General features: G+C 40.6%; 1 protein-coding gene across 3 annotated transcripts; it reads right to left on the bottom strand.

The window, feature by feature from the left end:
• Nucleotides 1-1,502: 1,502 nt before the first annotated feature.
• LOC106565990 (ADP-ribosylation factor-like protein 8B-A) lies at nucleotides 1,503-12,898 on the bottom strand. 3 transcript variants are annotated; one of them, XM_014133732.2, is made up of 7 exons: nucleotides 12,592-12,898; nucleotides 5,520-5,600; nucleotides 5,344-5,417; nucleotides 5,017-5,110; nucleotides 4,828-4,895; nucleotides 1,760-1,830; nucleotides 1,503-1,555 (listed from the first exon to the last, which is right to left on the bottom strand). In XM_014133732.2, exons 1-7 carry the CDS (start codon nucleotides 12,853-12,855, stop codon nucleotides 1,506-1,508), a joined length of 702 nt encoding a protein of 233 aa, XP_013989207.1. In that variant the 5' UTR covers nucleotides 12,856-12,898; the 3' UTR covers nucleotides 1,503-1,505. The 3 variants fall into 3 exon arrangements, with proteins under 3 accessions (XP_013989207.1, XP_013989209.1, XP_045547830.1); XM_014133734.2 differs by lacking the exon at nucleotides 5,520-5,600 and having other exon boundaries at nucleotides 12,592-12,883; XM_045691874.1 differs by lacking the exons at nucleotides 1,503-1,555; nucleotides 1,760-1,830 and adding an exon at nucleotides 2,740-3,789.
• Between the last annotated feature and the right edge of the window lie 117 nt (nucleotides 12,899-13,015).

Here is a 13,015-nt window from a genome sequence, read left to right as displayed (position 1 = left end):
ACTATATATACACACACAAGCGTATGTGGACACCCCTTCAAATTAGTGGATTTGTTTATTTCAGCCACACCCGTTGCCGACAGGTGTATAAAATAAAGCACACCGCCATGCAATCTCCATAGACAAACATCGGCAGCAGAATGGCACGTACTGAAGAGCTCAGTCACTTTCAATGTGCCACCTTTCCAACAAGTCAGTTCGTCAAATTTCTCCCCTGGTCAACTGTAAGTGCTGTTATTGTGAAGTGGAAACTTCTTTGAGCAACAACGGCTCAGTGGTAGGCCACACAAGCTCACAGAACGGGACAGCCGTCTGTACTCAGTTGCAACACTCACTACCGAGTTCCAAACTGCCTCTGGAAGCAACATCAGCACAAGAATTGTTCGTCAGGAGCTTCATCTAATGGGTTTCCCATTGCCGAGCAGCCGCACACAAGCCTAAGATCATCATGCACAATGCCAAGTGTCAGCTGGAGTGGTGTAAAGCTCACCACTATTGGACAATGAAGCAGTGGAAACGCGTTCTCGAGTGATGAATCACGCTTCATCATCTCGCAGTCCGACTGACAAATCTGGGTTTGGCGGATGCCAGGAAAGCGCTAACTGCCCGAATGCATAGTGCCAACTGTAAAGTTTGGTGGAGGAGGACTAATGGTCTGGTGCTGTTTTTCATGGTTCAAGCTAGGCCCCTTAGTTCCAGTGAAGGGAAATCTTAACACTACAGCATACAATGACATTCTAGATAATTCTGTGCTTCCAACTTTGTGGCAACAGTTTGGGGTAGGCCCATTCTGTTTTAGCATGACAATGCCCCCGTGCACAAAGTGAATGGTTTGTCGAGATCGGCGTGGAAGAACTTCACTGGCCTGCCCAGAGCCCTGACCTCAACCCCATCAAACACCTTTTTTGATGAATAAGAACGCCGACTGCGAGCCAGGCCTAGGAGGGACCAACTCCATATTCATGCCCATGATTTTGGAATGAGATGTTCGACGAGCAGGTGTCCACATACTTTTGGTCATGTAGTGTATGTCTGTTCTTTACCCTATAGCTTCACACAGGACTGTCTGGAGAACATGTATAATGAGGCTCCAGTCAGTGGCTAAACAACCCATCCCGAGGGTGTAGGATCGCTACACTAGTGTTATAGACAGTTGGACTTACAGGTGTGGGAAATGCCTGTCGTTCAGCCCATAGAATGCTAAAGGCAGACAGACTAAACCTCTCTCCGTTCAGGAGACTGAAGTAGCACCTCATGGCAGAGGTGTAATGCCCATTCTGTGACTCATGGGATTTGGTATTGACCAGGGGCTACCATCTTTTAGTAGTGCAGTAGTATGGGGGTTTGTGGGGGAGAATCATTGGATAAAATTAGAACAACAGGGAGGCATGAGCAGGGGGCACAGTGCAGCATCGGAGTTGGAGGGAACACTGTACATGTGTGAACAGGGTGTGTCATGAGGGTAACATGGAAGATGGAGCTGGGAGGACAGAGTTCCTGTACTTTCAGCTTCTCCCAGATTTTGAGTGTTGGATGAGCCACTGCAGTGTGATATCTGGAAGGCAGGAGACGCATGGGGGTCAGTGTGAGACAGGAGACAGCAGGTGAAACACGAGACGCCTACAGTGGTGGGTAAGTATGATTGGGAATACACAGGTTTATACATGTAGCCACTTTGGGTGCACCATGTTATTGTTCATTTGTTTCCTCTCCTCCACTCAGACAAGCAAACCGTTCCACCATCACCCATCTTACTCACCTATGTTGTCTCTCTCTTTGCAGGAAATAGAGTAGCAGCAAATCTCTCTGTCTTGAATAGCTGCCAAGTTCCTGTAGAAAGAAAGCGGTAAAGAAAACTGATAACCTGCTATCAACTGTGTTGTTGGTGTTAATATTAACTGGCCAACAGAGGGAGCTGTTTCCTTTTGAAAACCTGTATCATTTCTAAAAGCAGTACAGTACGAGCAAGGAGTTTCTAAACCCAGAGGTGCAACATCGCAAGACTTCTGGGAAATCTTGCGAAGCAGACCAGGCCGGGGTTTGAGAAATCAATGAGAGAAGTGAAACATTCTTCCTTAGTTCATTTTCTCTAAATGTAAAGGCACAACATTTGAGCCAATGACAAGTAGTTTTTAATGCTTTTGAGATCGGTTCGGTTTTGATTAGATTATTTTTTTAAATCACGGTTTTGCATTATGTGGGTTGAATGCTGTAAAACAGAATAAAACAATTAAAGTCCCATGATGGTAGTGACTGCCCATTACTGCTTATCACTTATAACCATCATTTATTCACATTACTATACTTTAAAATAATATTTCAGTTGTGTATATTATTTGTTTTATTTGATGACTATTACTTAATTCCAAGTCATCTCTATAGAGCTGCTGCCTATGCTGTCTGACAAAATGAGTATTTTAGTAGTTCTTCAAAGTAAATAACGCTTAGTTTATGGCTTCTGAATACCAACTATCAATCACTTAGATCATGTATTTTCAGGTAAAGCTACCTAGCGAAGCAACTGCTCTCTCTTTCTCCCTCTCCTAACGTAGCAGGCATAAAATGAACACAGACCAGACAAGAAGGCACGCAATGGATTATGGTAATTGTAGTTAATTGCCAAGCATTGAGCTCACAGAAAAAAAAACTGAATGAAAGGGAATTCAAATAATTGAAACATCGGTAAAATTAGTTGTTTAAAACCCCAAAAATGACAAAGGTTGGTCAATCACTCAGGGCTATAAGTAGTTGAACATTTTATTACTCCAACCTCGTGAAAGTGACAAACTGGCATGCTTTCATCCCCCCGTCAAATCAAAGCCTTTGATTTGACAGCCTGTAAATGTGCAGTTTGGCACGAGACACCCTTCAAATCCGATGACGAGTTTCTGCGCATGAGCTTAGCTAGCCAACGTCGCCTACAAGCGTGATCAGGGATTTCTACTGGAGAAGCAGTTTCTGCCCATCGTCATACTCTACTGTATTTGGTACAAATGACAGAAGAATGCAATGTTTCTCTATGAAAAAGGAGGACAGTAAGAACAAAGCTTATAAAAAAGGCATGCCTAGAAAAAGTCACAAATCATAACTTCTCTTCTAAAATAAAACCATTAGGACTTTGCTGATGTGAGATTAGTAAAAGGATGGCAGTGTTCAAAACTCCAGAAAAGTACTTCAAGAATGGTAACTAATCTTCCAAGGTAATTATGGTCATAAGTATATAGATTTGAAAAAATAACAATAGAAAATGTGACTACAATATGTAACTTCTTGGGGACCTGACCAAATTCACATAGAAATGTCAGTTATAGATCTTTCATTCTCATTGAAAGCGAGTTAAAGTGGTAGATCTGTTCTATGTGCACTATTTCAATGCTTTCCGTTTTTTAATTTTAGTTTGTCTTACTTTCGGTTTTGTACACCAGCTTCAAACATCCAAAACAAAACATTTTTTGGGTTGTTGCAAAGGTATTTCACAGCGGTTTATATGGTACAATGATTCTCTAGACAATGGACTGCTTGTTGTCACAAACTGAAATTATGGCAAAGTATTAAAATTCTTGAAACCAGGAAATGGTGGAACGATTTCTGCATAGTGCATCTTTAAATAAGTAATTGTGTGTGATGAATGTCTTTGTTCTGCTACTATATTAGTGTATCCATCTTGAAGTGGATAAGCACAGCCAAGGACACAGCATAGAAAACTGAAAAGCTCTTGTTTAAAAGTTTGTAGAAGAAACAATTGTGACATCAGTGATGCATCACCATTTCATAAGTACCCTGTTAAACCTGAAAAATGATGAGAAGCACATGATCAGAATATACATGACAGCTTGACAATGGCCCTAACTCACAATGGCAATGTTCAATATCCATCTCCAGACTTTTCAAATTGGGGAGGGATCACAATGGAAATAAGTCTGACTTTGTGATATCCACATCACTTTTTAAAAAGTATATACACAGTGTGTATACATGTGTTGGAAAATAAAATCAATCAAGGCACAATAAGAGAGGGACTCCTCCTCCGTCATTTAGTTGGAATGAGTATACCGTAAATTCCGGACTATAAGCCGCAACTTTTTTCCCAGGCTTTGAACCTCGCGGCTTAAACAATGACGCGGCTAATATATGGATTTTTCCCACTTTCAATTTTTTTTTCAAAACAAAAAAAATATATAAACATTCTGTGACGTGCTCAGTTTTTTGGCGGCATGAAGCTTTCATTAGACCAATGAAATTGCCGAACGGGTTAAGGTCAAACAACTTTTTTGTTTACTGTTTAGATTAAATCGAGCGCTCTCAACCTTCCCATCATTCTGATTACGGTAGTCATTTTGTCACCCTCATCATGGCAAAGACACGGAGAAATGCATATGATGCAGCTTTCAAGTTGAAGGCGATTGATCTGGCTGTTGGAAAAGAAAATAGAGCTGCTGCACGGGAGCTTGGTCTTAATGAGTCGATGATAAGATGTTGGAAACAGCAGCGTGAGGAATTGACTCAGTGCAAAAAGACAACTAAAGCTTACTGCTAATTGCTAATTTTTTTGTTTTTGTTACAAGCCGTGTTTCGTTAAAGCCTGTGTAAAGTTCATTTGTTTCAATGTACGGGTAGGCACCTGCGGCTTATAGACATGTGCGGCTTATTTATGTTCAAAATAAATTTTTTTTTTTATTCAGTGGGTGCTGCTTATATTCAGGTGCGCTTAATAGTCCGGAAATTACGGTACTCAACTTGATTCACACTTCCGCAGCTCAGATGCTGTGTGATTACTGCTGTGGGTTTACTACTAGGAAACACCTCATCTTTTCTCTTCATACTCACATGTTTTCAATGAGCTGCTTCTCGTCTAGAGCACTGGGGATATCTCTTTTGTTGCCAAGAACCAAAATCTAAAAAGCCAAACCACAGTTTAGCTCATGTGGCAGAAATGCTTGCTGATCATATTAAGAAACTTTGTCATTTACATTAATTAATTCAATTCACCAGTTTCGGAAGTGTAGGATTACTTACAGGAATTCCTTGCAACTGAGGCTTGTCTAACAAATTGTGCAGCTCATTCCTGGAAGCCTCCACCTTCTCACGGTCAGCTGCATCCACCATGTATCTAAAGAATTCAAATATTTAAAAGACATGGCACAAGTTTACAAACACATAAAAAATGTATACTGTCAAGAATTGGACATCCTCAAAACATACTCAACTCAATGTTCGACCACCGACTGGTATTCACTGAACGTGTCTCTTAAGACAAACAGAACAATCAACAGTCCTGTACTCTTGCTGAATTGAAATTGTACCTATGCAGACTGACAGAAATGGACAAACTCGGATACTCACACAATTGCGTTAACTCCCCGACAGTAACGTTCCCACATGCTCCTGAACCTCGGCTGCCCTCCTATATCCCAGATCTGGAAAACCAGAGGTCCCACATTTTTTTATCATGCAGAAGGTATAGATTGCTCCTGTGAAACATTACAGTAGCTTACATACTGTAGTGACTGAAGACCTACCTTGATGGTAACGTTGCCTTTTGTGACCTTCCTCATGTTGAATCCAACTGTAGGAATCATGTCTTCACTAAAATGCCCAGACTGAACAAGAAGAGAAAAGACCATTGATCACTTTTGAGTGATTGTACAAGCTGAGCTGACATCGAACAAACATGGAAAAGCTAGGTCAAAGTGTTCCTAATTCTAACATGTCCTCTGGAATTGCCACCTGTATGCAAGGCCTAACTAAAATGATATACCAAAGACATAAACCTAATTGTCGTGGCTGGGTTGCGTTCGTAAAATTCACACTGGCTATCTACTCAGATTTGACAGCACTCGTCAGTGTGCCAGAGCACAAAATAACTGATGAATTTACGAACGCCCAACACCCGATGAATAAGAATAAGTTATTCAATTGTTGCCAGTAGCAGTTAGTCACCAACGGTCTAGATAACCAGCTCTGCTAGGGTGAGTAAAATGGTCAGAGTGAGGTGTTCTCTCATTTGTGTCTGCAAGTAGCTAGCGAACTCGGCCAGAGCGTCCAGCGTGCTCTGAACGCTGCGAGAGCGAAACGCTCAAAATTTACTAACAGACAATCTGACAACGCTCAGAATTTTAGTGAAGACATGATCCCTGCACTCTGGCACACTGGAACGCACCCCATATTTTGCACATTTCCTGTTATTCTGTATAAAAAAAAAAACTTCTCACCTGCTAAAAGTTTACTGGTAGTTGCACAAGTGCCTCCCTGTATGTAATTTTTTTTACATTCTTTCAAAATAATGTTAATTTATTCATTTGTAAGGTTTGTAAGGGGTCACAATCTCTAGATGAAATATGTTTGGAATGCAGACAAGTTTCAGGTTTTAAAGGATACAATTTGTCCGTTTGTCACCAAAACCCCATATACCACCCACCACTGCGACCTGTATGCTCTCGTCGACTGGCCCTTCCTACATATTCGTCGCCAGACCCACTGGCTCCAGGTCATCTAGTCTTTGCTAGGTAAAGCTCCGCCTTATCTCAGCTCACTGGTCACCATAACACCCACCCGTAGCACACACTCCAGCAGGTATATCATCTCACTGGTCATCCCCAAAGCCAACACCCACTTTGGCCGCCTTTCCTTCCAGTTCTCTGCTGCCAATGACTGGAACGAATTGTAAAAAATAAAAAAAATATATAAATCGATGAAGTTGGAGACATATCTCCCTCACTAACTTTAAGCATCAGCTATCTGCTCAGATGAGCAGCTTACCAATCGCTGCAGCTGTACACAGCCCATCTGTAAAATAGCCTACCCAACTACCTACCTCATCCCCATATTGTTTTTATTTACTTTTTTGCACACCAGTATTTCTACTTACACATCATCATCTGCATATCTATCACTTCAGTCTGAATTTGCTAAATTGTAATTACTTCGCTACTATGGCCTATTTGCCTTACTTCCTTACTCCATTTGCACACACTCTATATAGATTTTTATATTGTGTAATAGACTGTACTTTTGTTTATCCTATGTGTAACTGTGTTGTTTTGTCGCACTGCTTTGCTTTATCTTGGCCAGGTCACAGTTGTAAATGAGAACTTGTTCTCAACTGCCCTACCTGGTTAAATAAAGGTGAAATAAAAAATAAAAAATCTTCTATCACCTAAGAACCCTGTCTTATGAAAAGAATAGGTGCAGGGAGGGAGAGGGAATTTAAAGGTCCAATGCAGCCATTTTTTAACGCAATATGACAATTTCTGGATAACAATTAAGTATCTTGTGATTGAAATGTTTAAATTTAAAAAAAGAAATAGCTTCTTAGCAATTTCTCAAGCAAGAATTGTGCTAGGACTGACTGGGAGTGGTCTAAGTGGGCAGGGGAAAACTGAAAACTAGCTGTTATTGGAAAATCAACTTTAATTTGTCACATGCATCTTAAACAACAGGTGTAGCCTAACAGTGACATTTTTACTTACGGGTCCTTTTCCAACAATCCGGAATTAAAGATAAAAAATTTAATCTAGAAATAGTGACATGAGGAATACACACACAGTGAGTAACCAATAAGTAGAGGTTTGGTCTTACTGGTCTATTAACCAAAACTCCATCCCACCAAAACAGGCTGACATTTCAGGTGGTCTTTCAAACAGCTCTTACACTAAAAAGGGCATTTTCATAATTTTCACAATATTATTCCAACCGCAGTGTGGAAAAATAAAACACAGGAATATCACATTTTTGAATGCACTGGGCCTTTAAAACAGCAATGCGAATGGTGTCTTTTTAGCCAACCCTAATTCATAGGCTACACTCTTGATGACAGGACAGAGAAACAATTGAAGTCATTCTGCAGTCAACTGCCTTTGCCCTTTACTTGAACCCAAACAGTCTCAGAGCAAGACATATGCTTTGTCTGCCGCACACTAGTAACCACACAACTTGATTAGTCACCTGACCAGGCCAAAGTAGAAGTGAGTGCAATGGTCTCGTGAGTGAAGCCTGGCTGGAAACACCAACATATTACAACTAACCACATGGGCACTTCCCCATCAACGGCATGCATCTCATTCACTACAACACTGACTGACTCAGAATAAGTCAGTAGTGTTACTCTCTCTACATCCTATAAGAAATACCTGGAATTATAGGTTACCTGGAAAAGTTTAGGTATCAAATCGTGATCAATTTCTCATTCATCTTTATTATATTGTTAGATACAGTAGAAACAGAATGCCTGGGTGTTATTAGGCAAAAATGCTGCTGAAGGGAATCAGAGCACAGAACGGAGTGAATGGAATGATAAATCATGTGTTTATGTGTTTGATACCACTCTATTCCAGCCATTATTGTGAGCCGTCCTCCCCTCAGCAGCCTCCACTGCACAGGTCCTCAAGTTCATCTCATTCTGTTCTGTTGGAACTGTTCTGGTCAGCTAGCGTCTTTCTGTCTTTGATCTTGCACATCCAAACCTCTGATGTCAAGAGGAAAGGATCACGATTTCCAAAGCCTAATAATCAGCTTTTGAGAAATGCTAGTTGTAACACTAGTGACAAAATGATTGCATAAGAGACCCTGGCCTGTTTGCTTAGCCAACGCAACTATCTGAAAATCAAATTTATTGGTCGGGTACAGTTTAGTGGGTGTTAGCTGTGAGTCATTGAGAGTGAAGAACGTGGGAGAATCTGAATTTCATTCTCCTCGGCACCTTCTCAAAACCCATTAGAGGAGAAAGCCAAAGGTTCCTCCCCTCTGACCTTCTCCTCCAATGGGTTTTGAGAAGGTGAGAGGACGTGAGCAGTAGGGCTGTGACAGTACCAGTATAACAATGTTTTTTCCATGCCAAAAATTAAAACAAGGAAGACCAAACTCTTTGGTCCTTTGAAAACCTGCTGTATGCTAAATATTGTGTGCTATAGCTTGGAAAATAAAATGTGACTCTGGATGACAACATAATGATGCTTGAGAATGCCAAGAGTGTGCAAAGCTGTCATTAAGGCAAAGGGTGGCTACTTTGAAGAAACTAAAACTTGTGGTTACTACATGATTCCATGTGTTATTTCAGTGTTGATGTCTTCACTATTATTCTACAATGTAGAAAATAGTAAAAATATAAAACCCTTGAATGAGTAGGCGTGTGTGTGTGTATATGTATATATACACATACATACAGTACCAGTCAAAAGTTTGGTTACACCTACTCATTCAAGGGTTTTTTCTTTATTAGGTTGGAATAATACTGTGAAATTGTGAATATGATAATGCCCTTTTAGTGTAAGAACTGTTTAAAGACAGCCAGAAATTTCAGCCTGTTTTGGTAGGAGGGAGTTTTAGCCTTCCATGGTGAAATCACCATGCGTTAAATGAGTTAATAGACCAATAAAAGAGTTCCAAACCTCTCTGCCAATAACAGCACATTTTCAGTTTTCCCCTCCTCACTCAAACCAATCCCAGATAGTCCTTGCAACCTTCTTGCTTGAGAAATAGCGTTTTTCAATAACAAAAAAAAAAAAGTTTTATAGCCCAGGCTAAATGTCCACCAGAGGACATTATTCCTGATGTTCGGCTTATTCATAAAACATCCTCCAATTAGGCTGCAAAGGCGTCAGCTTCCTCCTTAAACCGATAAAATTGGCAGGAAAAATTTGCAAATTCTTAATAAAAACAATTTTCCACCAGCATGCTAGAGTGGCTAATACTACTTCTGGATGTTGCGTTCTGACCAGGGGCCTATTCGTTAAGCCGATTCTGTTGCAAACAAAACTGGGAGGGACCTTCCTGAATTTGTCCAATAAAAACTGTTGTTTTACTTGTTTGGACCAATGATTACACCCCTGGGGTAAACAGACTGCTGCAACCTAATTGGCTGAACAGGGTACGCAACATCTGGAAGTAGCCTTAGCCACTAACACAGGCTGCAGTTCAAACACTTTATTTTTACCCCTCAGCCCTTGCACTAGTCACCTTCCCTCGGGGGAATCCCCGTTGAAAACTGGATGCAGTTTGATTGCCATCTTAAGTTGGAGGTCCAATTCACTAACGTTGCCCCCTCGCTCGAGGGAGCAAGTGAACAACTTTGGTCACTTGCAGGGTTGATTTGACCCAGAATTAAATGCAAACTGTAGTCACATGTCAAACTATGGTGGCCACAAAGTATCAAATTTAATCAACAAGGCTTTCAGAAAAAGTATGAAGCTTGCATGCTAAAAAATATATATACACATTGATTTTAGCATTGGAAAATTGGCTTAGTCTCATAGTAAGGAACCTATAAAACGTAGCTAGATTCATAAAATTTGGGGAATTCTGAAATGTAATGGAATAAATTACCAAACTATAAAACTAGCTAACCAGCTATGGGTAACTGTAGCTTGCTACATGACAGGAGTGCTAACTAGATACATTAGCTTACCATGTACATTAATAGCTTTAGGTTGGTTGTTTTTAAGGTCAACATCAAGATTTACACCAAGGACGTTGCCTCTCCTATCATCCCTCTTCCTCACTCAGGAAAGGGACATTTAAGGTACACTCGGACGTGACGATGTAAAATGTCATTCTAGGGTCGAGGGCTGTCTACTTTGGCTGCGTTTCAAACTCATAAAAGACACACCCTCGTCCACTTATGCCCTTGGGGGAATCCCCGCAGCCATATTTGTCATCGGTCCAAATGATTAGCCAAGCAAGGGAAGTTTTAAAAACAAGGGCTTGTGTTGCATGGAGTTTGCGAGTGTACAATTATGTTCACTACTGGACTTGAAACGCACAGTAATTCAATTCGCGATGATTATACATCCGCCAAAACATAAAACCTCAATGTCAATATGGAGTCAACATACGCAAGTAAAAACAAATGTAAATAAGTTCGAATTTGTGCTACTAATGCACATGACTAATTATGTTTTTGTTTGGTTAGCTTTTGGGAATTGTAGAAATAAAAATGTTTCCTTCAGAAGTTCTAGGTAGGCAGGCTATTATTTAGCTAATTAATTTGCTAGCTATCATACAGTAGGCATATATTAATAATTATATTTAATTTAAGTAGACATACAATCATAATTGACTATTGCATTTAAGGCACCCACAAGCTACCGGTGGCTGAAAACACAATTGCGGGATGAAGGAGTGACGAATTTCCGGGCAAGGGCAGTCCATTTAAAAATAATTTCCTTCCTCGCCTTGCAAGTGTATACTCATCAGACGTCATGATACATGTACGTCATCAGAAGTGTCCACTTCATTTGAGGACGTGTCTGTTAAGTGTTTGGAATGCAGCCACCGCGGTGGAAAATATATTTTTAAGACAGCGTTTGCAGTCTAAACACTTAAGACACACCCTATCCCCTCAGCCCTCAAATTAAGTGGACACTTCTGATTACGTTTTATGATGTCTGACGAGTAACGCTATACACTTGCAGGGCAAGGGGTGAGGGAGGAAGGAATGATTTAAATGGACCACCCTTGGCCGGAAATTCATCACTCGATGATTGTGTTCAGTCACCGGTAGCTTATGGGTGCTTTATATGCACTAGTCAATTATGAGCGCATGTCTACTTAAATTTAATATATAATTAATATACACCTAACGTTACTGTATGATAGCTAGCAAATTAATTAGCTAACTAACGTTAGACTGCCTTGCTGGAACTTCTATGGGGGAAAAAAACATTACAATTTCCAAAAGATAACCAAACAAAAACATTTACGAGACGCGTTTGTGCAGTCATGTGCGTTAGTAGCACAATTTTTAACTTATTTGCATTCGTTTTTACTTACGTGTATGTTGACTTCTCCATTGATGTTGTTTTTAAGTTTTCGCTGACTTTTTTTTAGCGGATGTACAATCGTCGCGAATTGAATTATGGGGAGTTTCAGGCCCCGGAGTGAACTTAATTATACACTCGCAAACCCAATGACAACGAGGGCCTTACATTGCAGACTTCCCTTGCTTGGCTAATCATTTGGACCGGATTCCCCCAAGGGCATGTCTTTTAAGTGTTTGGAAAGCAGCCACGGTGGAAAATAGTTTGTATTTACCACGGGGTTTTTTAAAGTCAGCGCTGCATTCTATGAACGAGCTGGTCACTGGGGGGAACGAGTGTATCACCAGCTGGGTAGATAACATTTGGACGTCAGAAGACATGACTACAGGAATAATACCGCCCTATTGTGGGCATTAAGGCTGTTGCTTGGCCTGTTGTAACTAGTAAAAAGGGAAATTAGCTAGTTAATCCAGATGTTTTAGGAATAAACCTAGACTAGCGAGCAAAATAATATTTAGCCAAATTCCCCAAAACTGGTTCAACAGTCTGATTATATTGCCATCAAACCACAAATAAAGACATCTAACTAGCAGTAGATAGCTAGTTTGGAAGGTTAACCGCTAAGTATGACTTGTGCTATTGTACGTTAACGTTAGCCACTGTAGCTGGCTGACTTTGCATAAGACAATTGTCGGATAGGCTAGTCAATCAATAATATAGAGGGACGATACTAAATCGACATTGTTGAAGTCGCTAACTTAGCTAGTTAGTGCTTACGTAACTAGAAAGTTACTATAACTAGCTGCTAACTTTAGCTACCAACAAAATAAAAACTTACAGCTATAACGTTAACAAATGTGGTTTTCCCCGAGTGTTGAAGTCCAACCAGAGTCAACTCCATCTCCTCTTTCCAAAAGAGGGACTTGAACCAGTCCAAAAGCCGGTTTATGAGTGCCAGCATCTTGAAATTGATATTACCACTCAACTTCGACAGAAAACGACCAGTGTTGAGGAAATTATTAGTGCTGTCATATGACTTGCGACCGCGCACAATGGACGCTTCAAGAAACGCATGCTCTCTTCCTTTCTTTTGTCCTTTCATATGCGGTCACTGGGTGAATCTCACTTGTATTCTTGTCGCGTCCTCTGTATTCCCTTCTTCTCAAAACCCATTGGATGAGAAAGCCAGAAGTCCCGCCCCTCTGACATCCTCCAATGGGTTTAGGAGGCAAGGAGAGAGGATGCAAGGAAGAAATTGAGAT

This window comes from Salmo salar, chromosome ssa12, assembly GCF_905237065.1.
Source record: "Salmo salar chromosome ssa12, Ssal_v3.1, whole genome shotgun sequence".
In the NCBI taxonomy this organism is placed as follows: Eukaryota; Metazoa; Chordata; class Actinopteri; order Salmoniformes; family Salmonidae; genus Salmo; species Salmo salar.
Note: the sequence above shows the minus strand (reverse complement) of the source record. Positions and strands in the feature narration are given on the sequence as shown.